At 38.8% G+C, this 27,954-nt stretch overlaps 1 protein-coding gene and 1 pseudogene across 2 annotated transcripts; both read left to right on the forward strand.

Moving 5' to 3' along the window:
• Positions 1-81: 81 nt before the first annotated feature.
• On the forward strand, positions 82-14,914 carry ZKSCAN8 (zinc finger with KRAB and SCAN domains 8). Of its 2 annotated transcripts, none has more exons than XM_077143927.1 (6): positions 82-272; positions 3,350-3,867; positions 4,628-4,760; positions 6,798-6,889; positions 7,161-7,284; positions 7,954-14,914. In XM_077143927.1, the coding sequence occupies exons 2-6, from the start codon at positions 3,451-3,453 to the stop codon at positions 8,913-8,915; spliced, it is 1,728 nt and encodes a 575-aa protein (XP_077000042.1). In that variant the 5' UTR covers positions 82-272; positions 3,350-3,450; the 3' UTR covers positions 8,916-14,914. The 2 variants fall into 2 exon arrangements, with proteins under 2 accessions (XP_077000042.1, XP_077000043.1); XM_077143928.1 differs by having other exon boundaries at positions 3,350-3,528.
• On the forward strand, positions 14,910-27,954 carry LOC143669291 (eukaryotic translation elongation factor 1 epsilon-1 pseudogene; annotated as a pseudogene).

Consider the following 27,954-nt stretch of genomic DNA (forward strand, 5'->3'; position numbering starts at 1 on the left):
ATGCAGTTTACCGCCCGTGAGGGGCTCAGTGCCCCACCACCCCGGGCAGCCCGACCATAGAGCTCCCAGACCTCCAAGAGTCCTAGAGAGCTTCCGGAAGCGCCTTGGGGCAGGATCGTGACGGCCGCTGTCGGCCTCCGCGGGTTTGGAAGTTAGTGGCTCAAGGATTCTGCTTGATGTCCTGCTTTTCCCTCTCTCTTCTCGGCGTTCTTTGAGTCCGTCCGCCCTTTGCAGTTTCCCCTCCCCATTCCTCTCCGCCTCCGGAACTCGCGGTGAGTACGGCCCGCGCCGGGCCAGAGAAAGGTAGGCGCTTTGTGGCCTGCGCAGGCCGCAGGTGAGAACTGCGGGGGGCAGATGGTGGGGCCCGTGCCGGGCTCCTCGCCCCAGCCTAATAATGCCAGCGCTCAGTGCAGGCCAGACGCGCCCCCAAACTTCCTGCTGGGAATCTGGCCTGGAGTTTGTTTTCTTCATCGCTAATCGTTTTGTGATGTTATTTTGAAGTCCATTAGTTTGTTTAAAAACAGAAACGGCCCCTCACCGTTAGCTTTTTGTAGAGATAATTCCACGTTTGAATTGTTTCCACTTAACGGTTTTGTCTTTCAAATACAATAAAATCTCACTTAAGTGATTTTTTTTTAAGATGTATTTTGCTTTTTACCCATGGACACCTTCCATTTAATATTGTTAAATTATTCTGCTTTGAAGATATTTTGAGAAAATGGTCATTTGTTGACTGGATAATTGTACCAAAAAAACCAACATTTTTGACAATTTCTGGGTAGTATAGAATCCTCCCTTATTCAGAATACCTTGTTTAATAAAACTAACTAAAGCAGATACTTGGAAAATAATTTCCAAAACTCAGTTCAGTCATGAGCTTTTTTTTTTCCCCAGGTTTCATTAACACTGCCATCACCACCACCTCTAAAAACAGCCCATATTTCAGTTAATTAGATCAGTTAAATATATTTATGCAGCAGTTTTTGTTTTAGCAAATCCATGCATGCTCTGAATTTCCTTAGTGGTTAAATGTAAAGTGAGATAATTGTTAAAACATTTAGCTAAGGCAATTTGAGATATCTACAAAGCAGTTTTTACTTTACTTACCTTTTCATTATCTTTGATGCCTGAGAAATATCTTTCTTGTTTTGTTTTGTTGGGAGTTCCCAAACATTTCTGAAATTAGACTTATTAGTCCAAAGAAAAAAAGCATTCTATACCTGTTGAAAAAATAATACTGCTAAAAGCTGGAGGTGTGCCTTCAGTAGTTCAGTAGTTCCCAGAATTATAGCATTTGAGACCCAATAGAAACCTTAAAGTTGTTTATTTTTAATTCATATACTTGAATTAAACAACACTTTAATCAACACACTTGGCTAGATTTTCTTTAGGAGTGTGGTATGTAGGAGCAGTCTATTCAAAAGGTCTTCATATCAACTTAATATGGATGTGTATACATAAAACCATATGAAACATTAGTACGTACTGTACTAGTTTTGTAGGTATATCTTTATACTTGGTCAGTTATTGGTTATAATCCTCAAAACTGGCTGATTAGATAAGGAAGAGACTGAAAAATGGAAGATAAGCCACTAAAAGGAGTAAACAGGACAGGAATAGACAAGACCTGATGCCTGATTTGGTATGATAAACTGTGAAGAATTCTGGTAATTAGGTGATTTAGCAGTTTCACTCTTGTAAATTGATTTACTGCCTTATCCACAATATCAAATTCTTGAATGGTAAACACAACTTTAAAACATTTTATAGCTACTATTTAGGATGATTTATTATAAGATGGCCAGTTCACAAAGTTAAAGATAATCCTTGACTATTGAAGTACAAAAAAAACCTCCATCCATATCTCAAACTCTGTATAAAAATGAATTCAAAATTGATTGTAGACCTAAATGAAAAAATTTAAGAAGAAAACATAGGAAATCTTTGTAACATTGGATTAGGCAAAGATTTCCTATATATGACACCAAAGCAAAGTCTCTAAAAGAAAAAAAAAATTGATGTTAGACTTCAAAAACTGCTATTCAAAAGACATCATTAAGAGAATGAAAAGATAACAGTGGGGAAAAATACTTGCAAGTCACATATCTGATAAAGGACGTACAACCAGAATAAGTAAGGAATTCTCAAAACTCAGTAATTAAAAAAATAACCCAATTAGCCAAAAATTTTGAAGAGTTGCTTTATCAAAGAAACTGTATGAACAAGAAATAAGCAATTAAAAAGGTGCTCAACAGTATTAGTCAGTAGGGAAATGCAAATTAAAACCACTACACACTTATTAGAATGTCTAAAATTTAGAATAAAAATTTTAACTGACAATACCAAGTACTTGTCAGGATATGGAGCAACTGTAACTCTCATAGATTGCTAGTGGAATGCAAAGTGATATAGCCGCTTCAGAGAACAGTTTGGTGATTTTCTATATACATTTACCATACAACTCAGCAGTTCTACTTCTTGATATTTACCCAAGTGAAATGAAAAGTTACATTTACATAAAAATTTTTTATGCAGATGTTAATGATGGCTTTATTCATAATCACCAGAAACTAGAAACAACTCATCCCTACTCTGGGGAATGGATAAACAAATGTGCATCCATATAAAGAATAAACTACTGATATATGCATCAACATTAATGAATTCATATGTATTATGCTAAGTAAAAGATGACAGACTCAGAAGGTTTCATTTATTTCTGGAAGGTCAGTAATGGGATTAGATTTTGAGATTGCAGGTGTGGACAGGGTATCCATGTTCTTTGGCAATGTGGACCAGTACTCTGAAGAAAGTTCTAGAGCTGGAAACAAGATCCACAATACAGGGTTAGCCTTGACAGGATGGAAGATGTGGGGCACTGGTAGGGTAATGAATTTGAAATGGAGAAGAGGAAAGTGTTAGGACAACTCTTGACAGTGTGTAACTAGAGCTAGATTATATGCAAGTTGATCTCATCTTTTGAGAGAGAAAGCTTTAGAGCTGAACTGTGTGAAGACGGATTAGTACAGTTCATGTAGGAAACTACAGGCAGTCAGTGAGCAGCACTGAGGGCCAGCTGACTTTAAATACAGAGTTTAAATTAAATTCAGTCTGCATGATTTCCTGACTGTTTTTCACATCCTCAAGAGCAGAAGGAAAGGGGTTATTCCCCAGATAGGTTTGGCATGGCTGGCGTGACAGAAAGTTAAATATGTAAGGAGTTATTTCTGAGGTCCAGGGAGAGTAACATTTGAATTATTGAACCATGAAGTTCAAGGAAGCTTGTTAAGATATCTTAGCAAATTACTATGGCCTTTGGCCTCTCTTAACCCTATCGTCATTTTCTCAGACCCTCAGAAGTGACCTTAAAGAAGAGGAGTTTGGAAGATTCTCCTCAAAGAAGATAAAGAAGGTAGTGGAAACAAGCCTTCTGAGCTTTGCCAGCCCTAAATGGCTGCAGAATCAAGAAAGCCTTCAGTCTCATCCCCACCAGAACAGGCTCCTGAAGAGGACCTTGTAATTGTCAAGGTAGAGGAGGATCATGGTTGGGACCAGGAATCTAGTCTGCATGAAAATAACCCTCCTGGCCAAGAGCTGTTCCGCCTGCGCTTCAGGCAGTTATGCTACCAGGAGACCCTAGGACCCAGAGAAGCTCTGATCCAACTCCGGGCACTTTGCCATCAATGGTTGAGGCCAGATTTGAACACCAAGGAGCAGATCCTGGAGCTGCTGGTGCTGGAGCAGTTCTTGACCATTCTGCCCGAGGAGCTCCAGACTTTGGTTAAGGAACATCAGCTAGAAAATGGAGAGGAGGTGGTGACCCTATTGGAGGATTTGGAAAGACAGATTGATATACTAGGGCGACCAGTAAGTAGAAGGAAGTGTGCATGGTGCAACTTGGGAGTCCTGGAATCCGGGTGGAGGGACATTGACACCACAGTGTGAGAATAAATGCTGAGCATAGGTTTCTGTTGGATGAGGTTAAAAATAGTTGCAGCTATAATGTGGCATGAGATGTATTTGTAGTATTTTTGTTTTTTAGTTTTGTAAAGTACATAAATGTAATTTTTATCCTCAGAATACCCCTCTATTGGTGTTCCCAATTGCCAGAAAGGAAATTGATGCATAAGGAGCTTAAATGACTTTCTCAGGCACTCCCAGAGTTAAAAAGTAGAACTGAGTCCAGAATTCAAGTCTCCTAGCTCCTTATCAAAAGTTCTTTCCACCGAACAGCACTGCTTTAAGTTTCTGCTTGTCATTCTCTATCTTCCTCTACCTGGGATGCACTAAATACTGATGTTTCATGTGGCAGGGAAGGCATCAGCAGAAATCTTTTCCTTCACTGAAATCGCTGAGCAGAAATGATTGCTAATAAATGGAATTCTGCTTCTTCTTGACCCTCCCTCATCATGAATTTCTGTAGATGTGCTTTTAGTCCTCTTCTTTTTTTTTTTTTCACATGGGCAGGCACTGGGAATCGAACCTGGGTCCGGGTCCTCGGGCATGGCAGGCAAGCACTCTTACCTGCTGAGCCACCGTGGCCCACCCTAGTCCTCTTCTTTATACCACTCACTGCAAATGTCTCAAACGGGATTCCTTTGTAATCCATCTGTCCCATTGTTTCTAGGTTCCGGCTCGTGCACATGGACATAGAGTACTCTGGGAGGATGTGGTGCATTCAGAATCTGTACCAGAGCCTCCAAGTACTCAGCTCCAGCTGCAAGAGAGCTCAGCTTCAACCACTCGGCCGCAAGATAGAGGTAAGGAGCAAGATTTCATTGATAAAGAGGGGAGAAATGGAGAGGAAAGAAAATACATTTGGGATGTCTGTCTAGTTTCTGGACAACCAGGAGCTAGAAGCATTGTTTACAGACCAGTCTTGATCTGGGTTTATTTAGGTATCAAATATAAACTCTCAGTCCTAGAGGTAAATGCTGGAACAAATTAAGGAATTTAGGGGTTTTTATGTATTCATCTCTTACCTCAATGTAATTATATATTTACAACATAAGCTTTTTTGAGTTTTTGCTGGTATCATCTTGCTACTTTATTTGTAAATACTTCAGTCTCTATTTCCTCAATAGCATTTTCTTGGAGAACTACAATAAATTCATCACAATTAGGAAATGTAAAAATTGATATAATACATTGATAAATCATATCAGTTATCTAGTCCACAGTTCATATTTTGCCAGTTGTCCTAATAATGTTCTCTTTAGTCTATAGTCCAATCCAGGATCACACATGGTTATTAGTTGTCATGTCTCTTACATCTCTTTTAATTTGGAATGGTTTACTGTCTCTCATGATCTTGACATATTTGAAGAATATAGGTCATTTTTTTTGTAGAATGGTCTGCAATTTGGGTTTATCTGATGTATCCTCATGTTTAAATTCAGGTTGTACATTTTTAGCAGGAACATAGCAGAAGTGATATTGAGGGACACAACAAGAGTTTATCCTGTTATTGGTGAAGTCAACTTTCGTGACTTAAGTATATTCTTGCTAGAGTACTCTTGTCAGGTTAATCTTTGTAAAGTTGCTATTTTCCCTTAGACATTAGTAAATTATTTGTGGGGAGATACTCTCGAGTCTATGTAAATATTCTGTTCCTCATCAAACTTTTGTTGCCAAAACACTATTTTTAAATATCCATTGATGCTTCTTGACTAAATCAGTGCTTGCTAAAATGGTTACAGACTGGTGGTTTTTCTAACTCTGTCATTCTTTCTCCATTTATTAGTTGTTTTTCATTGTAAGGGAGAGCATTCTTTTCCTAGTTAACTTTATTTTATTTTATTTAGCAACATGGCCTGAAATTCTTATTTTATTTCATAAATATTCTTCTATTTTGATACTTAAACTGTCTCAAATTTGGCCAGAGTACATCCCTTCAGTCCAGCTACTGTTGTCCTTTTGACATGTCTCCATCATTTTTTTGAGAATGTCCTTATTTTCCTGTAGAACAAAATACTCCAGTCTCATCTGATACTTCCTCTGCATTTTGCCATTTTTAATTGTGCAGGTTATAGACGTTTATTCTACCTAAGTGGATTTTTTTCACTTTTTAAATTGTATAATATAACATATATACAAAGCAAAGAAAGAAAAAAGCAATAATTTTCAGAGCAGTCTTCAACAAGCAGTTACAGGACAGATCCCAGAGTTTGTCATGGGCTACCATACCATCCTCTCAGATTTTTCCTTCTAGCTGCTCCAGAATTTGGAGGCTAGAAGGAATAATTAATACATGGATTTTTAATATTTCCATAGAAGCAGCATAGAAACCTTTTTGGTTGATAATATAGTTCTTATCTGAAAGTCCTAAGGCTTGTTACCCAAGACTCCACAGTCTGTGTTGAGTTGGGTAATTAGCTGTCTGGTATGTATAGGAAGCAGTTGCTGGCAGCCAAGGTAGATATTTCAGAAAGGTAACAGTGACACATTGGTTCTCATATTCAGTGTGCTGAGAGATTACAACCTAAAGAAGTAGGTACAAAAGCAAAAAGATAGAAGTAGGTTCAAAAGCAAAAGGATAGAAGTAGGTACAAAAGCAAAAGAATAGAAGATTTCAGGAAAAAGATTCCTGTTTAAGTTTTTCTGTTTAACTTCAGGTTGCAGATATTTTTTGGGCACCCATGGTTATGCCCCTCAGAGTCCAAGATGTCAGCGCTTTATACACAAAGTCTCTGGTATACATATCTGCTGAAATACAAACAATTTTGGGTTGAGTTAATGTTGGTACCATACTATAGTACAGGGATTGTCTCATGTATAGCTCCTTTCTTCTCTCTCAGCCATCTCTACTGCTCAGAGTCCTGTTCCTTCACAGAAAGAAAACCCTGGAGATCAAGAGATGGCAGCTGCACTTCTCACTGCAGGCTTCCAGGTGAGTTGTGCTCCTCAACCCCCATTGCTCTGCTTGGCATTATTTGTAGCAGTGCACCCAAAGTATCACCCTGAATCCTTTTGCACAGAGAATGATAAATCCTTGATTTTACCCAGTAAATTTGGTTCATTTTCTTCTTCCAAGCTACTCAGATCCCTTTACACTATACACTTCCTGCTCTTAAATTCTGTTCTAAGGTGTCAGACAGACTAGTGCATCTGTCTGACACATTGGGCCTGAACTGTGGAATGGGGATCTTGTTTTGCTTCAGACTTTAGAGAAGATCGAAGACATGGCTGTCTCCCTTATCCGAGAGGAGTGGCTTCTTGATCCATCACAGAGGGATCTGTGTAGAGATAACAGGCCAGAGAATTACAGAAGCATGTTCTCCCTGGGTAAGGAAAGCTCTATTGATTACTATCATTTAAGGTTCTCGTCTGTCTGTTTTTTACATGGGAGGTAGCTTGGACTTTTTGAAAAACTTGCTTGATTTTAAACTTGTGATCCAACAGGAGAATGCAATGTTGAGTCATTTTCGGTTCTAAAATGTAACTGTTTGTTCTCCAATCCAGGGCCTACTTTACAACTTGTAATTGAGTATTGGTCTGTTTGCCAGTTCGAAATTGATGTCTCTCTAGTACTCTCTGAATTCACACCTTTATTCTACTCCCAGTTGCCATATAATCTTTATGTAGATTTTTCTCACTTAGGCCTGTTAAACATCCTTTTAAATCATTCTTCGGAGCATTTGTCCATTACTTTTCACTCATTAGATCTCTTAGTAGTTCTGTATCCCTTCCCAGTCCCTAACTTTCACCTATCCTTAGATGATCCCTTCCCTACTTTAGTCTTTCTCTATTTTCATGGCACCTTTTCCCCAATTGACAGGTACTTCTACTTGACTGCTCATACTTCCCATATTATGAAGTGAATTTGGAGTCATATATAAGCTTTACATGATCCATGTGTATTTTCCTTTCCCCTTGTCTTTGATTCCTTTCTCCTAGCATAGAGAATAGGAATTGACATTGTCTTGATGTTTATTTATTACATTTGTATTTCAGGTGGTGAGACCAGGAATGAGAACAGGGAATTAGCTACAAAACAGGTAATATCGGCTGGAATCCAAGCACATGGAGAGACAGCTGCCAAATGCAACGGGGATGTTATCAGGGGTCTTGAGCATGGAGAAGCCCAAGACCTTCTGGGCAGATTAGAGAGGCAGCGGGGAAATCCCACACAAGAGAGAAGACATAAATGTGATGAATGTGGGAAGAGCTTTGCTCAGAGTTCAGGCCTCGTTCGACACTGGAGAATCCACACTGGGGAGAAACCGTATCAGTGTAATGTGTGTGGTAAAGCCTTCAGTTACAGATCAGCCCTTCTGTCCCATCAGGATATCCACAACAAAGTAAAACGCTATCACTGTAAGGAGTGTGGCAAAGCCTTCAGTCAGAACACAGGCCTGATCCTGCACCAGAGAATCCACACTGGGGAGAAGCCATATCAGTGCAATCAGTGTGGGAAGGCGTTCAGTCAGAGTGCAGGACTTATTCTGCACCAGAGAATCCACAGTGGGGAGAGACCTTATGAATGTAATGAGTGTGGGAAAGCTTTCAGTCATAGCTCACACCTCATTGGACATCAGAGAATCCACACTGGGGAGAAACCCTATGAGTGTGATGAGTGTGGGAAAACCTTCAGGCGGAGCTCACATCTTATTGGCCATCAGAGAAGTCACACTGGGGAGAAACCCTACAAATGCAATGAATGTGGGAGGGCCTTCAGTCAGAAGTCAGGCCTTATTGAACATCAGAGAATCCACACCGGAGAAAGACCCTATAAATGTAAAGAATGTGGGAAAGCTTTCAATGGGAATACTGGCCTCATTCAGCATCTGAGAATCCACACAGGGGAGAAGCCCTATCAATGTAATGAGTGCGGGAAAGCGTTTATTCAGAGGTCAAGTCTCATTCGTCATCAGAGGATCCACAGTGGAGAAAAATCTGAATCCATAGGTGTTTAGCAAAGGCTTCAGTCTTAGTTTGAGCATCATTCAACATTAGAGACACCATACACTGGTGAGGCCTTTCAGTGTAGTAGAAAGGCAGAAAGTTTGTCACCATTACAATTTTATCTAGTGTCAGAATCAGTAGTGGTGGAAAAGTTAGAATAGCTCTTCAGTAGTTTGGGTCCAGTGCCTTGAATTAGGTTCATTGGCTTGACTGTGTTGAGAGCTCTCTAATGGAGAACTCCCAGTGGCCTAATGTATGCTTTAGAGACTTAAAATAGAATTACAGCAAGTTCTTGTCCTGGGCTCAAGGCACTTAATTTTATCTTTAGAGTGAGTAGCTATAGGTTTGGGAGAGTCATCTCCCATTTCCTCTACTTATCGTCTTCTCTTATTCCCTTCTCCCATTTATTCTGAAGGTGCCCTTGTGCCCCTAATTTGATCTAAGGCTAGTCTGAAGTTCTAAGTAGTCTCTGTGTGACACTTAGTATTTAGCATTCTAAGATTTTAGTTCTAGGAAAATTTTTACAGACATTTAAGCTATTTATGCTTAAAGTGCACAGTTTATTTTATTCTGATGTTCCTTAGTCAGTGGAAATCCATATCCCCACACAAATTCAGAATGCTATATTTTTAACAGCACTCCAGAATTTTTCTTCATATATTACCTTCATTGACTCCACTGAGTCATTGAGCACCTGTGTGCTTCACCACCCACAGTCCCAGTACCTGTGTCAGCAAAGGAAGTGGGTGCATTAGTGCTGGTTGTGGGAGTGATGCAGAGAAAGGTGAGTGGAGACTCAGCCCAGCTGCTCTTGAGCTTGGGTAGTTGTATCTTTTGGAGACTTCTGAATCTCCTTTCTACCTCCCCACTGTAAGCCGCTGTACAAATAGATACTTGCACTGTCCTAGTTATGGCATCACATGGGAGAAAGAAGAGACAGAGGTCATTGAAAAAGACCTAAAAATCCGTGTAAAAAATGTAAACGCATCCCTTATGGCCCATTACAGTACTGTTCTCTCTAGCTCCTATCAGCCTGCACAAACTACCTAACTAGATTATTAACTCTTGTCATTACCCTGAACCCACTTTTATAGATGGCCTCAGCAGCTTGCTCATCATTCTCTATTCTGTTTCTTGCCATTAGCTTTTTACAATTTTAATATACATGGTGGTAATCTGTCAAGTACTTCAAAGTTCCTCGTTCTTCTGAATCTTCATGACCTCCGTCTGTAATCTGTGTCTCCAATTTACCAGCAAAGACACGATAGTAATCTTATCATCACTAAGCATATTTCATCTTTGAGGCTTTCGGTATACTGAAGGATAATGTATAAAATAATAAATCTGGCTTAAAGTAACACACTAGAATTTACATATCCAAATGTCAGTTGTTCCTTTAAGCGCTATTACTCCAGTAGTGTTACCATTCCTGCAAATATGTGAAACACTGTCAAAATTACCAATTAATAAACCATACAAGAAAACCAGTTCTATTACTCTATAATCATATCTCATGTTTGACCACTTGACTACCCACTTATTCACCAGACTTCAAATTAAATAACTTTTAGCTATTTCCAAAAATCAACTCTCAAAATTGGAATTGATTCCGTAAGCATATTCAAAAGAATGTATTATAGGACTGAAGGAAATTCCAAGAGAAGTAACACAATTTCACATTGTGACTAGGAAGGATAACACTTACTAATCATGTTATTTTATGATTGATTTTTAAAATCATTCTTAAAATTTTACACCATAGAGGTCCATGTTTGGGATCATAAGTCCCTTCCTTATAACATTCCTGCTTCACCCCTCTGTGGCTCACCTTGACCACTAAGATGGACATCAAGGTTATCTGTACCTACTTCATTAAATCATTTGGTACTCACCTGTCATTTGTCATCCTGATCTCCTTGGTTAACTTTTCCAAAACAATCCTTTCCATTGCCCTTTATTTTCTTACCCCCCTTTGCATTTTTTGACCCACTGATCACCATTCCTGATTTCCCTTGTACTTGAAGTTTCAGGAAACCAGAAAAAGTAAATCTGGTTGTCTCTAGCTTCTTACTCTCCTGCTTCGATTGTGCCTTACTCTTTAAGACTCTTTATTACTTATTCCTGGGGCTAGTGCTTCCTTATGAGCAAATGTTACATAGGATGGGCACATTGTCAGAGACAGTATACACACATACTATTGCCACATAATTTAGACGATAGTTACCTTCTAATAAAAGCTCTTTTTGCAGAGCAGCATATTGAAATGACTATAAATGTATCCACTGATTTCTTTTTAGGGATCAATACCCAGAGTAATGTGTAGACATATTACTTAAGTCTCAGAATTATCAAGAATATAGCAGAAATTGAGAGAAAAGAAAAGCAAGAACATGATAAAAAAGATTAGTGTTATACCAGGGTGCATGTGCAAAAAGACTGTGACTTGAGAGAACTATCAGAAGTAATTTAACACATCTATAAAAATAGCCAAATGAGGTAAAACAATAGAAAAATATTGTTTTTGTTTGTTTTGCCTAAGTAGAAAGAAACTGATTCATGGTTCCTAGTTCCCATTCTTAGCATTAAAATAACATTGATCAATAGTGACCTTATTTTGAGCTTCTGAGTATGAATGATTTAAATTTCATTTTATCTGAGCATAACATGCATTATGCTCCTTTATGCTGCAAACTTTTATTTTCTGTTTCTAATCTAAAATGAACTGTTCACCAATAATTCTCCCATCCTCAGCTTTTTGTTTTAGGGCTAGCATGATAGGTGTTTCTTCCGTACCTTTGTTGTATTCTAATGTAGTACTAGGAAAGATGTTTTAGTTTTCACAATTTTTCACATGGCAGTGCCAGAATGTGATGGTTGTATTCCCATATGGAACACTTTAATCTGAAGTTCCAGATAATAGCTGACATTTATTGGACACTTAATGTGTACCAGTCTCTATGTTAAGCATTTTTCATGCTTATGATAGGTATTATTCCGTTTTGTAGTTGAGAAACTGAGACTCAGAAAGTTGAGTTGTTTGATCAAGATCACACAACTGTTACATGATAGATTAGGGATTTTAACCTACACAGTCTGATTCTAGAGTCTATGCTCTTAACAACAGTGCTATACATATACTGTCTCTGTTGAGCACCTTACCCTTGGAAAGCTGTTTTTAAAATACTTATCCCTCATCATAAATGATACTAGATAGGAGAATGTACAATGCAGTACAAATCCATTCGAATTACTGGAAGATGGTTGAAAATGCATTTAGGGTTGTAATTATATCAACCCTATAAAGTTGTATTATTATCAACTTTGAATGTTAATTCTTTTCATGTTTTAATAGTACTGGAAAGCTAAATTGTCCAAATAAAACATGTTTAAAAGAGTAACTAGGAGGATAAAGCAGTTAACTTACAAATTTACATAGATTTCTGTTTAAACTGCCCAAGAGAAAATAAAATTATGGTAGAAATGAAATATGTATTTGCCAAGACAGGCAGATGGATAGTTAGGATGACAAAGTGAGTTCATTTACAGCATAAAATGTGAAAAACCTTCATCTTCATTGCCCATTTCTACTTTCTCTCCCCTATCGTTCCTGGTGTTGCAAACAAGTCCATCCGTTGTTCAACCTCATCTCCTCATTAATCTGCTCTTAAAACCTCTTATGACTTTTGAACCCAGTACACCACTGAAATATCCTCAGGACACCAGTGGATAAATATTAAGGCCTTTTCTTTGGATCTAATTTATAATTTCATGTGTTTAATTACCCCTGCATGTCAAGAATTACCTTCTCCTTTGGCTTGTGGAATTGTTTCAAGTCATTTTTCTCCAGTTTCTGGCTTTTCATTATTGGTCTTTTTTCTCATTGTCCCCGCTGAGAATAATTCCCATATTAATTTTATTCTCTACCTTTTTTATTCTCACTCCTATTTATCCATTTTGATTGTTTACACTTTCATTTTGTATTTGAATAACTTAATATTTCCTGCCCTGTGAATTATCTCATGATGTGGGAATTTTCTACAAGTACCTATGCACTTGTTATTTAAAAATTGAAATCATTCTTACTCAAGCACCATTTTCGTTTCAACTAAATGTCATTGCTTAACTTCTTTACCTTGAATATAGTCTGTATTCTTCACATTTTTTATCCTAGCCTTAAAGTAGTCTTTTAATTTTTTTCTGCCTTCCATTCTCCATATCCAAAGTCCTCTTATGTCAATCTAATCTTAATCGTTTTTCCCCTTGAGGCTGGATCTTTTATAATTCTACCATCCCCTTACTGCCCTCCATGCAGATCCACATCATCTGAGGCCAGGTAACTATAATTCTTTCCAGTTTCTTTGCTCTCAGGATCCCCATCTTGTATATAGTTTCCAACATGACCTTCCTCAAACTCCATTTTCATGATGTCCCACATTCCTACTCAAGAATGTCCAGCATTGGTGTTTCAAGTTCTCCATTATCTTGTCCTCCATGCTTTATCTGCCTCAGCCTCATTACTCTAGCATAGTCTCCTTGATTCATCATGTTTAAGCTTCGACTGTTGTCTTATAAGCCCTTGCCTCCCTGCCTTTTTCGTATTATTCCTTTTTACTTAGATTTCTCTTTGGCCCTAGCTCATGTTCATCACTCCCTTCGAAGCCTAGATCCTATTTCTCTCCTGAGTGAACTCTCCCTGACTGACCTCGCTTCACATTGAGACCTCCCTTTTTTCTGTGCTGTCTCAGCATTCATCTTTTTAGTTTGTACTGTGGTACAGGCACTTACTAATGTGTTGCTTTGTAATTATTTTCTAGCACTCTGTACTGTAGTTTTACATTTGTATTTATTTCTAAAATTAAATTGTAAGCTCCTTGAGGGCAGGAATAATAACTTTAACATTTGCATGTCTGTGCCCCGTAGTGCCTAGTACAGTGCTAAGCACACAGTAGGCGTTTAATAAATGCTTGTTGAATTATTGTGTGGATTATTTGTAGTGTTATCTAAGAAATGTTTAAGCTGTTTTTAAGGATATCTCTTCCTACCATTTTGTCTACTCAGAAAATACAGACCTATTTCCAGAGTATAGTATGTTAGGATGAAACGATAGCTAAGGGTGAAGCTGAAGATGCATGAAGAGCTGAAATAAGAATGTCTTCATTTGTTTGTCTAGGTTTATTTATTAATTAAAAAAAGAAAGAAGGAAACTCTTTACACTACTGTGTTAAAAGTTCCTTGAGAGTAGACTTTGTATCTGGAGTTAGATCAGTGGTTCTTAATTGTAGAAATTAGGCAATATCTGGAGACATTTTTGGTTGTCTAAAAATCACTGTGAGTGAGGGGTTACTACTGGCATCTAGTGGGTAGAGGCCAGGCATATACTGCAGTGCACAGAGCAGTCCCCCTAACAAAGAATTATCTTACCCAAAACGGCAGTAGTGCTGAGCTTGAGAAACTCTGGTTGAGATGTATTTAAAGTGAATGGAAGAGGAAAGGACATTCTAGCATTGCAGTTAGAAAATTTTGCTGTACTATGCTTTAAAAGAATCCTAAGTGTGAAGTTTGTGATTTTTAAGATTATAAAAGAAAAAAATGCCTTAATGTTTGGAGTTCACAGCAACATATATGTCAGGGTAATGATGGAAGTAAGCATAATAAAATTGTTCTGATGTTTTAAGGTTGCTTTCAACCTCAGATGTGCTACCATCCCTATGTCACTAGAAAGTGTTTCAGGAGTACAAATCTAGTTTCAGCCTACCACAACTTGGTTCATTATGATAGCATCAAAGGCAAAACACTAGGCGCTTTCTCTCAGTAGGGTGGGTTGTAACAAGATATATCTTTGGGAACTGCACATGATTCTTAGCAGTCCTATGGGTAGACTCAAGACAGGAATAATTAACAACTCCTTAAGAAAAAAATAAGCCAGACTGTTGTCACTTTGCCAAGTAAAACCCATTTCCACTTAAAAGTTTTTTAATGTACTATGTCGATACTATATATATATATATATATATATATATATAGGGAAATGGGAAATGGGATTTCCTAATTTAAGTAGTTTAAAGTAGGCCTCTAAAGCAGTTTCGTTTTGCAGCTCAATGGTACTTCAACAGGTTTAGAAAGAATCATCCCATTATAAAATGAGTTTAAATGTGTAATATGCTAGGGAAATAACTGCATTGCTTTGTTGTGTTTAATTTTTCCTAGGCTATAGAATGCTAGATTTGGAAGTGACTTTTGAGATCATTTAGTGTTCCAATACATTACTCTGTAAATGGATGCTCAAAGAAACTACATAGCTTTTATAGGTCACTCATTAAGTTGGTGTTAAATGGTAGAATTCAGATGGCCTGAGACTTTGTCCATTTCTTTTCTGGCTGGTTATTCCCCCTCGTTCTATCCCTCGTATATTTTTAATTTATGCCCTGTCCTAGGTTGGGCTCATATTTTGTGCCTCAAATTTTGTTTCATTTTAATGAAATATTCCTTTTATTAGGTGTATATCCAAATCTACATTGAATGTGTTGTCTTGTGTTAAATTCGTTTATACATGACTGAGTTGTCCAAGAGATTTTGCCATATCATAGTCATGTTTGAAAGCCGTTGTATCTAGTCCCTCAGCTTCAAGAGAGCACCAGGAATATTATGTCGGTTTTCAGTTCACTAATGACTAGTTTCTGTGGCCCTGTGGGTCAGTTTTAGGAATTCTGTAGAACTCTCACTAAAGATATCTTTTCCCAGTTTCAGTCTCTTTAAATTCCAAGATTCAAGGGCAGCCCTACCCGGGGTGAAACTCAGCTAGCAAAAGCCACCTGCAGAGGGGGTGAATTGGGAAATTGGGGCCCAGGTGCCTGGGTAGGACCAGAAGGTGGCAGTCAGAGGACCATGGGGCAAGCTTGGGAGAGTTGCACCATGCTCCTGGGTCTGCCCCAGGAAGTATGGTGGAGAGTCCTCCCCTGGGAGCTCTGGGGGGAGTGCCAGGCCTGGGGACGCCCAGGGTAGTTCCAGGCCCAGGGGTGCCAGAGGTGGCAGAGTTTTGGGCCTGGAACACTGGAGGCCATGGCTCTCTGGCTGCGGAGGTCTGGTCTGGGTTCACACAGCGGCAACCGGGTGGTCATTGCACACCTGCAGCCCTTCAGATCACCTCTCCCCGGGAGGACTTCTCCTCGCGATTCGGTGCTGCTGGGGTCAGGGTTGGGACTGCTTCCCTATCACAATTATAACATTGATCTTTCTTGTGGTCTTGAGAGTGTCACTGAATCACAGCCACAATGTGGCACTGGTGGTTCTGGAGCCACAGACCCGCAGCTAATCTTTTCAAACTAAAGGAGAAACTGAATAAATATTAAGAGCTCTGAATGTAGCAGAAGTGTACCCTTACCTTTTGTACCCATTACCTTACCTTTTGAATGCAGAATGTCCTATTTTTCTACTTGGCAGTAAAATGTTCGCCCTTCCCTTTGGGAGTCACTTTTCCATCCACGCCAAGGCCAGAGTTGCCTTCTAGCAACAACAATGCTTTTCTCATGACATAACCTACCCACCCACCCCTAGCTTTCCTCTGGTAGTGCTCAGAGGCAATGTCAGGCAGATTCCTGTGGTACAGGACCATGGCCTGCTGTGAAGCTTTTTACCTGCTGTCCAGTATATCAGACAGCCCATCTTTGCAAATTAGCCCCTTATTTGACATTGTGCTCTTTTCGCAAGTAAACCTCAGTTGTGTAACAGCTGTGACAGTCTTTGCTTTTTCTTTGAGTAAAATGTTTCATTTACAGAAGTGTTCCTGAAGAGGCCCTCAAAAGAAACCTGCTGAGTTGTAGATATTCCAGTTACAGAAAAATTGGCATGGCTGCATCTTTAGAGGAATAGTTTTCCCTGGTTACAAGGATTCTGTTACCAGAAAATGCTCTGGGTCAGCGATGCTCTGTTCAGTTGACATTGACTGAGGCCAGACAAACCCATCAAGGAGCAGTTCCTATTTTGCCTGAGGAGTACCAGACCTGGCGAGCAGCACTGAGGGAGGGGGAGAGGTACTGGCTAAACTGGAGGATCTGGAGTGAGAGTTGGATGAATCCTGACAGTAGGTGCTAAGGGAGAGGTATTTATGGTCATCTTAACGCTTCTCTGTCTCTTAGGGATTCTTAATCTTTTTTTCTCTTCTACTTTTTAAGTATGTAAATCTGAAGCCAGAGTACCTGTGATTTTGGGCAAGTCGGTAAACCTCTTTATACCTCTTTCCTTATCTGTAAAATGGGGGCAATAAAAGCACCTACCTGAAGTTGTTACATGAAAAGTACTGACACAGGAAGTGCTATAAATACGTTTATTGTAATTATTTCTTCTTCTCCTTACCTTTAGTTCTGCTTATTTACTTTTTTTAAAAAATGATTCCTTCATAAGTTCACGTGGTTAATTTTTCTTCCAGGTCTCAGCTCTTGCACACAATCAAGAAATGCCAGCTTAGGGACAGAGGGAAGAATACTTGCCTCCCCAGCTCCCACCAAAGAGTATACCACCGCTATGTCAATCACAAGGGACCTTCCCACTACAGGAGAGTTGTAAGTGTAAGACTTTGAGTTCCTGTGGTCTTCTGGAGGTTCTAGGAAGAAGGGGCCTGAGAAGACATTAAAAAAAAAACAGAACAAAACAAAAAAGGGGATCAAGATACGTATGTCTTTGTGAACACTAAGCAGAATAAGGTTATGTTCAGAGTAAAGCTGGAGCAGGAGGGCATCTAGTTCAACTCTGCTATTTCCACAGTTTTTTATTAAGGAGCTCTGTCTTTGCTACCCATTGTATGATATATGAATTGTAAATATGTTTTTCATGTTTTGTCTTTGACTTTGGCTAGGATATTTATTTTTGTTCTCCATTGCAGGAGATTTGATTCTTTGTGTGTGGATTACATTTATCAATCTTTTCATTTATGACCTCTGGATTTGGGGTCATCTATACTTAGAGTTTTATAAGAGATTTCTCCCGTGTTTTCCTCTAGTGCTTTTATGGCTTCATTTATAACATTTACAACTTTGATTTTCTTGGAATTTATCTCTGTGTACAGAGTGAAGTAGGAATTCCATCTAATGTTTTACCAAGTGATTACCCAGTTCTTCTTAGAGCATTTATTGAGGAGTCTACTCATCCTTTTGTACTATTTTGCTGCCTTTATTTTATGCTAAATTTCTACATCTGTTTGCATTTATTTCTGGGCTTTTTCTTCTATTCCATTTGGCTGTCGGCCTTGCTCCCCAGTACCACGCTGTTTATTTGAGGCTTTATAAGATGTTTAACATCCTTTAGGAAAAATCCCTTTTTGTTCACTTTTTTCAGTGTTTTCCCAGGTAGTTTTGCTTGTTGATTATTTCATGTGAACTTTAAAATCTGCTTATAACAAGTTGAAAAGTTGGTATTTTTTATTAGAATGGTAATAAATTTACAAATGATTTTAGGGCCTACTCCTTAAGTGTTAAATCCTAAGGGGCCATAAAGTGGCGTATGGAAGGAGTTAGGACTGAGTATGGCCAGTCTAGGCCCAAATTTCATTTCGGCTCTTTCATCAGTTATCTGATGAAAGAAAAATAAGAAAGCAATAAATTTCCTCTCAGGAAATGTATTAGCTTCTCGTTTTTCTTATATGTAAGAGGAGGACTATATCATCTACCCGGCAAGATTAAAAGAGATTAAGAAGTGTAAATTGCCTTCTTGGGAATGAGTAGAATCCCTGTCTTTACATGCTCCGCTGTGCCTCTGAGAGGGGGACCACTCTGATAGCTAGTGCAGGCCACAGTACCAGAGGCAAGGTTGTTTGGTTGCACAAATCAGCTTGTTTGGGCCAGACACAGTCCTCAGTCAGTCGGTTGGATCATCTAACTTCAGTTTGCCAGGTGAGTCCCCTCTTGTCTTTCTCCTTGGGATTTGAATGCACCCCCTGGAATGAACAGCCTCTGAGAAGAGGGGCTATGTGCTGTGTCACTTTACCTCAAGACTTACCCTGGACTCTGTCCTCACTCCTTTCTCTGCCCTCACTCTTCTCCATCCTCCACTCTTCCACCCCTTTTCTCCCACCTCTACCTTTTTCTCTTTCCTTTCCTTTTCCCTCCCCCTTACCCCTGCCAAGGCCCCAGAGACCCTGGGAGAGGCTCTGCAGCCAAGAGCTGCAACCAGCCAGTCTCTTGGGTCGGGTCTCCCCAGTCCCTAGTGGTCCATTCCAGCAGCCCCTTGATTGTAGGAGTGACCCTCAGTTGCTTTTCTGACAGGACAGAATTTTGGAGTGATGGGATAAGATGAAGAGGACCTTATTTCCCCTTGGCCCTGAGTCCTCAGCTCTCCTGTGGTGTTGCGTTATGACATTGGTGATTGAGGGTCTTTTGACACTTTAAGTGTTGGAATAGTTTCATTTTGCCCTGACTTAGCTGAATGAATATAGATACCTTTCTTTTAAAATCCATATTACATTTCCTCTCCCCTTCCCTTTTTTTTTTTTTTTTTTGCTTTCTTTGGTCTGAAAGATGAGAGTAAATATTCCTTCATTCTCCTTGATAGCTTTTCTTTAAAGTTTAAAATGTCAAACAGTCTGATGGCTGCTCAGAAAGGTACTATATACATCTCTGTAGCCTTGTTCTGAGTAGATAATCGATTGCACAAAGTTTATATTTTATCCTTTGTACTAGCCTGAAGTCACTACCAAAGGTTTGAGGCTGTGAGGGGAGAGTATTAGAGAAAAGGAGACATACTGGGGCACAAACTGGAAAGGATAATTCCAGTGTGAGCCAGCTGCAGAACAAGTGAGGTTTGGAGATTCCTCATATTTTGATAATAAGGGCAGAGCAGCTGATACCACATGCTCCATTGATAACCATCTTTCTGGACTCGTTTTGAGGAGTTTGTGGGCATCTGACCACTACACTGAGTGAGGTTTTATGTTTAGAGGAACCTTGATAGAACAGCAACATTTAGCAGTGGTGCAGCTCCTAAGCCATGGAGGGCAGTGTCCATGTGACTACAAACTTCGTGACTGATTTGTAGGGGAAACCTCCCGACTCCACTAGAGCAAAGCAGTCAGAAGTTAAAAGCAGATGTGAAGAGAAAGGAAGCAAAACACAGCGGAATACCAGGCAGCTGTAAAAAGAGAATGAGAAAGATCTCTGTGTCCGCATAGGTTATTGTGAAGTGAAAACAGCAAGATACAGAACAAAATATGGTGTAAGAAAGTAGAAAGAGGAAATAAAAATACATATTTGGAATACACTGTATATGTATGGAGATACATATGGAAAGACAGACAAGAAACTAATAATAGTGGTTACCTGTAGGAGGAAGAAAATTGGGAGGGTCAGGATGACTCCCAGATTCTATTTTTTAGATACCTTATAGAATGTAGGTTTAAATAGCCATTTGGGTTAGGCATTCATCCATTCCAGTAGTTTTGTAATGTTACTCTATTATGTATAGTACAGATTGAATGAAAACATTTGATCTGTCATATAATTGTTGTGTCCTGGTCTTACTGAATATGTTTGAAATTCCTAGTAATTCTGTCACATCATATTGCTTTAGTAGGAAAGAGTGAATTACATTTGGAAGATCGGTTACTGTTTCAGGAATCAAGGTCAGAGGTGTGAACAGTGTGCAGCTCTGAAGGGATGAGTTTATTGTAAGGATGGACCCCCCACAAAAAGATCCGCAGCACATATCACGGGGATACTTTACAGGTTCCTGGGTGTGAAAAAACCTCTTAGTATGAAAGCCAGTTACAATGCCATGAGGGCAGGTTCACAGAAGAAAGGCAATATAAATGCAGTGAGTATGAGAAGAAGTTTGCCAAGAGCTCAGGCCTCTTGTTCAACACTGAAGAATCCACACTGGAGAGAAACCCTATAAATGTGATCACTATGAGTGTCATGAATTCTAATCTTAGGAGCTCTAATCTTACTAAACACCAGAAAATACACACTAAGGAAAGTGTCATCAGTGATTTATGTAGTGAACATATCCCAAAGGCTTTTTCTTTCTGTACCAGAAATCATCACCAAAAGAAGGGGAAAATAAAAGTTAATGCCCTTTATTCACAATTACCAAAAGATGGAAGCAACCCAAGTGTCCATCAATCGATGAATGGATAAATAAAATATAGTATATACATATAATGGAATATTATTCAGCTGTAAAAAGGAATGGAGTCTTGATACATGTGACAGCATGGATGAACCTTGAACACATCATATTGAGTGAAATAAGCCAGACACAAAAAGACAAATACTGAATGATCTCACTGTTTTGAAATAATTAGAATGAACAAACTCACTGTTGTAGTTTGCTAGCTGCTGGAATGCAGCACACCAGAGATGGATTGGCTTTTAATCAAAGGGGATTTATTTAGTTAAAAGTGTATAATTCTTCATTCAGAGGAAAGGCAGCTAATTTCAACTGAGGTTCTTTCTTACACGGGAAGGCACAAGGCAATCTCTGCTGGCCTTCTTTCCAGGCCTCTGGGTTCCAACAGCTTTCCCTGGGGTGGTTCTTTTCTGCATCTCCAAAGGCCTGGGCTGAGCTGCCAGTGCTCAGATGAGGTATACTGAGCTGCTAGGGCTGTGCTACATTGAGCGCTCTCATTTAAGCATCCAGCCAATTAAATCAAACATCATTTATTGTAGCAGGCACGCCTCCTAGCTGACTGCAGATGTAATCAGTTACAGATGAGGTTCACATGCCATTGGCTCATATACACAGCAATAGAACTAGGCACCTTCACCTGGCCAAGTTGACACCTGACGCTAACTACCACTCTCATGGAGTCAGAATCTGGAATATATTTTACCAGGGGAATGGAATGGGGATAAGGAATGGGAAATTAAGACTTAATGTACAGTGTTCCTATTTGGAATGATTGAAATGTTTTGGTAATGGATGGTGGTGATGGTAGCAAAATATTGTAAACACAGTTCACAGCACTGAAATATATATCTGAATGTGATTAAAAGGGGGAAATATTAGATGTATAAATGGTAACAAAAATTTTTAAAAATTCATGGAACTACACTATACAAACGTTGAGCCCTAAGCTAAACCATGGACTTTAATTAATAGTGCAGTTATAAAAACTTGGTATCAATTGTTAGAAATGATCCGCACCAAAGCAAGGTGTTAGTGGTGGGGTACTATATGAGAATCCTGTATTTTATGCATGATTGTTCTGTAAACCCACAAAATTCTCTAATTAAAAAAGAAAAAAGTTAATGCCTTAATTGACACTTGGTCCCTTGGAATATTGAAGAAACAGGAAGTCACTGAAATGTGACCCCATCAGTATAATGACTGGCTAAATCTCTGAAAATCACATTAACTTCTGAGCTTGCAGTTTTACAACTCCTAAGGTAAGGACATTTTAAAATTATACACCACGGTGTAGTTTGTGTTGATTTATTAAGAGCATACCTCAGTTATTTCTCTCAGGCACCATTCTTTCATGCAAGAAAGAATGCAAGCTTTTATATGCAAGCTTTTGTCTTCTCCTTTTTTTTTAGTTGTTACTACCAGTATTATAGGTAAAAGGTAATAAACTTTGAAATTGGAAGCAATGTTGATTGATGAGACAGGATAAGAGACACATATCCTTGTTGAATAACAACTTACTGGTCTTGATCGTCCTTTTTTTCCTCGTCCTTGATGTACCAGTATGCACACAGGGATGAATAGGTGGGTTATTAACTACTTGCAGAAGGTAGACTAGCTCTTTTTAGGTAGGAATCCTAAATGATTCCAAGTTTTTTGTTATGACTTCCAGAGCCCCACACCTTTGACTTACTGACCCAATAAACCCCTGAACTTAATTGAACTTCCTGACTAGAAACAAACAAACCAAAAACAAAAATCCAGAACCATGTCTTTTCTCTCCTTTAGCCCAGTATTCATGCCTAAAGATAATTGGGTGAGGTGGTAAGCACTACCCAGAGGCTTCATGGTGTGCTGGTTCAGATGTATTTGTGACCTCAGTGTCTGATGGCACAAGTTGGCTCATAGTTTCATGGGATTCAGTGTCTCTTACAGCCACTGTAACACTGCCACAGCACAGCTACTTATGGACAGCAATCCTACTGCTGTAGGTGAACATCCACTTCACCTTCACAGAAAGTGTCCCTTCCTGCTTTCCTACATTGTGGACCAAAGCAATCTGTACTTTGTCAATTTGGTAGTTATTTTGACTCTCATGAATAAGTTTTAGGGACCAAAAGAATGTCAGTTCTTTTAACCCAGGGGTGAGAAATTACTATTAAATCAGAAAAATAATAAGCAAGTAATTTTGGAACCCAAATCTTTCTCTTGAATTTCCCATGTGTGTATATATATATACAGGGTTTGAGTATTAGGGTTAGGGATTGGGGTTAGGAAGTTAGGCTACTGTCTTAGACCTACTTCCAAAAAGAATTTAAGGTACATTTATGCTTTGTATAGTAAAATGTGTAAATACAGACCCAGGATACATCTGCTTCCTTCAAGCTGCCGTAACAAATTACCACAAACTTGGTGACTTAAATCAAGAAAAATTTATTCTCTGTCCAAGTTCAAGAGTTTGAAATCAAGGCGTCAACAGGAACACGCTTCCAAAGGCTCTAGGGAAGAAATCCTTTGCCTTTTCCAGCTTTTGGAAGCTCCAAGCATTTCCTTGGCTTGTGGTTGTGAAACTCCAATTTCTGCCTCTTACCTTCACAGGGCCTTTTGTTCTCTTGGTTTTCTCTTCTGTTTTTAAAGGAACACGTCACTGGATTTAGCACCCCCACTCAATCCAGGATGATCTCAAGATCCTTACATTAGTAACATCTGCAAAGACCTTTTTCTAAATAAGGTTATATTTGGAGTTAAGATCTAGATATATCTTGGTGGGAGCAGAGGGGTACACACCACTACAGATAGTAATATCTCTCTTCCTAGAGATGAATCGGTTAATACAATGGAGCACTGAAGTTGAGTTGAAGTTTTATGGCAATTGAGATGAAATGGAAAATATGTCAGCTATATTGTTTTTCATTTTTCTAACAAAATAAAGTAATAAAACTTGACTACAGAAATGAACTTTTTCCTGAAATTAAAATCAAGTAAACATATTGCTTGAATCCCTGTGTGCAGGATGTTGAATAATAAAGTTGGTATTATCTTCAACTAGAGTTTTACAAAGAGAGAGAAAAATAAAAACAGTTTGTTGTGAGAAGATGGCAGCAGCCGTGAAGTTGACACTTCTGGGGTTGAGTAAAGGGAATAAGTTTGCTAGGCCAGTGCCAGATGCCGGTTCTTCAAACAAACAGTGATCCCAGTCTGAGAGGATTGACTACTGTGGCAGTTCATCTAGTCAAGCAAGCCCCAGTATTTGCTGGGGAGTACTGTAGACGAAAAAGCAATAGTGGAACAGTGGTTAGAATACAGGGTAACTCACGTAGACGGGCACTCCATTAATGATGATTTCCACACTCTGTTAAAGGATCTTAATTCATATCTTAAAAATAAAGTCTGTTTTACAGGTTATAACTTTACCTTAGCAGATATCCTACTATACTATGGATTCATCACTTCGTAGTTTATATTTTTGTAGCTTTTTGCATTTAGAATAATGAGATGTGGTGCAATTTTCCTCATTTCAAAACTCAAGGAGAAATATCTCAACGTGTCCTGCTGGTTTTGTCGCATTCAGCATTATCAAGGCATGAGGCAACAGCTGTCTAGTGTTGTCTTCATCAAGAAGAGACTATATACCAATTCCCATTAGAGGTTATTCGTGACATACAAAAGAATGATTAAAAATGATTTTAATGGAAAATGTACTCTGAACCATGAGATTAACGTAAACTGATGAGCAGTGATTATTTGTTGAAGTATAGGGTATAGTTTTGAAACTGTAAATTTGTGTCTGAATGTTGTCTTCGTTCTTAGTTGAAGTTTTGCAGTTTTTTCTGTAAAAATTCAGCTGTCAAAGAAACTTGAATTGAGATCAAGTTGTAAAGTCCCTTGTTTTAGAGATGAAATTTATTTTAATGAAAGTTGCAAATCACTGGCTTAATTGTAAGGAAAAAACTATACGCTCCTTTGAGTGGTTGCCTTATTTGGCTATTTATTGACCTATTTCGTATTTTAAAATTCATTCCCCCCCATGGGTATTTACACTAGTTTGTTTATTAAGAAGTATAGTAAATTGTGCCAAGGGAAAAAAAATAGATTATTGTAATGAAGCCTTAAAACAATCCCATGAAATCTTTTTCGATGTAAATTTATTGTTATGCTTACAACAAAGTCCACAAATCTTAAGTATGGGTTTATGAATTTAAACTAAGTAAACATATCTGTGTAACCCACACCCAGATCAAGAAAGAGAATATTTCCAACATTACAGAACCCTCCCTGTAGTGCCGTTTTCCAGTTCTTCTCCCAGGATAACCATTATCATGACTTCTAACACCAATCGATAAGTTTTGCCTGTTTATAAGATTATACATCATTTACTTTCTTGCATTTGGCCTATTTTCTCAGCATTACTTTTGTGAGATTGTGTGACAATCCAGGTTGTTAAGTATAGTTTTAGTTCACTCTCCCATAAATTTTCAGTTCAGTGCAGCATTTCTGCATATGAAGTGTGCTCAGGGATTTGCTTTATACAGTAATTTTACTTGATAATAATTGTTAGAGAATCTCAACACTTTGAGATTAAATGATTATGAAGTAGCTTCCCTCAAATTCCAAATGCCTTAAGCAAACATTAGGCAAGTATTGGCTTGAGATTCATGACTGAACTATCTGATAAGAGCTTGTAATCAGATATTCAGTGTGCCCCCACATATTTTTTATTGAAATGAGTTGAGGATGGATGGATGGATGGATGAATAGATAGGTATGTAAGGTATTTGAGAAAACCTTCCAAGGGAGCCCCAGCCTCATGTGATACCTGAGGATTCCCCGTCAGGGTGAGAAATGAAGATGAGCTTTCATTCAGAAATCAAACCTTTGTCATTGTCAGAGGAGCCACAATAGGCAGAAGTCTGTGTCTGTATTCTGATAGTAAAAAGGCCTTTAACCATAAATCAGCATTACCAAACACTTTAGAAAGCTGTGTTAAATACAGGCCCCATCACTGTGTAATGAATTCGAGAACATCAGAGATGTAGCATCTCCATTTTTTTTTTGTTTCTTCCAGCATCAGATAACCTACTCGGCGGCCACATTGGAATAACTTCTCACCCAGCTGAGTGAAACATCTTTTCGTCTTGCCATTACTTAAAAAGAACCAAGAACCTGTCTTTGGCTAAACTGCTCAGTTACTATCTTGGGAAAGGCTTGGGCTCTTGATACTGCTGCAATTAACACTTTATTTTTCACCTTTATTATCTTTCTCCTTGTGTGACCTTTTTTCCGACCATTGTAGTATTTGGTCAAAGAAGCAAAGATCCAAGATCTTTCTCCCCCTCTCCCTTCTACACACATACCTCATTTTTCAATTGTTTCTCTTATCTTTTTCTAAAAGCATTTTATTAACTCATTAATTCTGACAATTTATTTTGCAGTTGTTAATAGAACACAGCAGGTTAAATGGAAAAGAGGAAATAGTATAGTTTGGAATACTGTAAAGCAAATAGTGATTTCCCTTCTCTCTCTCTGTGGGAAGAATATACTTTCACAAGAGTGTACTTGAGAAAAGCCATGTAATTTGCTTTGACCAATGGAATCATTAATGGAAATAAGGTAAGCAATGGCTTTAAATTTGCTTGTTGCTGGATTTGTTTTGTATCACCTTCTCCAAGCTGGAATAACATTTCCCCCAATTCCCTTCCTTGCATAGTTTCTTGTTGGTGTGGGCCACAATACCAAGAGACCTGGAAAGCACAAGTGAAGGAGCAGCGTGTTCTTTCAGCTGTGGAGGTCAATGCCCAACACTAGGCACTGCTGCAGTGTGCATTGCTCGTCTACTGGCTCATCTGTTGGATCATTTGCTTTTCTGGTTCCTGGACCAGACGTGTTTCAATTTTGGAGAAAGGCTAAATCCTTTCTCATGCATAGTTCTCAGTGTTTCTGTTCACTGATCAGATGCTGAGTGGGGTACACCTTGGATGATGTGCTCCCCAAACAGAAAAGCTTGCCCCAGGTGACTGATGCCCCTTTATTCTAGGGTTCAAAACACACAAATGGGGTAGACCTGAACTCACCATGTAGCTCAGAGCCAAGTCAAATCCACCTGAATCTTAAACTGAACTACCCAGCAGAATCTATCCTAGATTAGCAGAAGCGAGTCCATGAACATAAGAATAAATCCTTGTTTTAAGCCCCTAATTTTAGGGTGATTTGTTACACAGCATTATTGTTGTACTAGCTTACTAGTACAGGAAATATTTTCTCTCCATCATTTGATAATTAGCAGGTCAGCATTCACCAGACTAAGTAGAATTTGATTAGATGGGACCAAGGTGGAGGTTGAGGGAGAGATCTGAGAAATTAAAAAATCAAAACAAAGCCACTTCCAATTGTAAAAGAAAAGAGTTAAAGATAATTTTAACAGTATTTACAGGATATTGCACAAGTTCCTGGTTTCTGATACTTAAAGTTCAGAATATAGTAGGAATTAGGCCAAATAAAGACAGGAAATATAATCCTTATTAAGACCTATGTCCTTTCCTTGAACCTGTCAACATTTTGGTAGGAAGGGGCAAAGCCAGGAAGGGGAGAACCAGCCTTTCTTCCACCATTTGAAACATAACAAGGAAACAACTTGAGAAAAGTTTCACTGATAAGATCCTTGAGTCTAGTTGTGTTTGTTCCTGAGGAGATGGGTTTGGGAGCAGGGCAGGGAGGAGCCAAAGGTCCCTGGAAGAAGAACGGAGAAAGGGGAGATTAGTGATGCTGAAAGTAAACATTTATCTGCTCTCATCATGCTCTTCTTCTCCAATACATTTTCGGTTAAAAGACCTGTCGAGTTTGCAAGAGGTGACAGTTGGAGACTTTTTTTTTTTTTTTTAACTGTAAAGATCTAGGAGCCGGGTTTAGTATTGTCACCGCAGAGCTGCCACCCACGGCCTG

The sequence above is a fragment of the Tamandua tetradactyla genome, chromosome 25, assembly GCF_023851605.1.
Source record: "Tamandua tetradactyla isolate mTamTet1 chromosome 25, mTamTet1.pri, whole genome shotgun sequence".
NCBI lineage: Eukaryota > Metazoa > Chordata > Mammalia > Pilosa > Myrmecophagidae > Tamandua > Tamandua tetradactyla.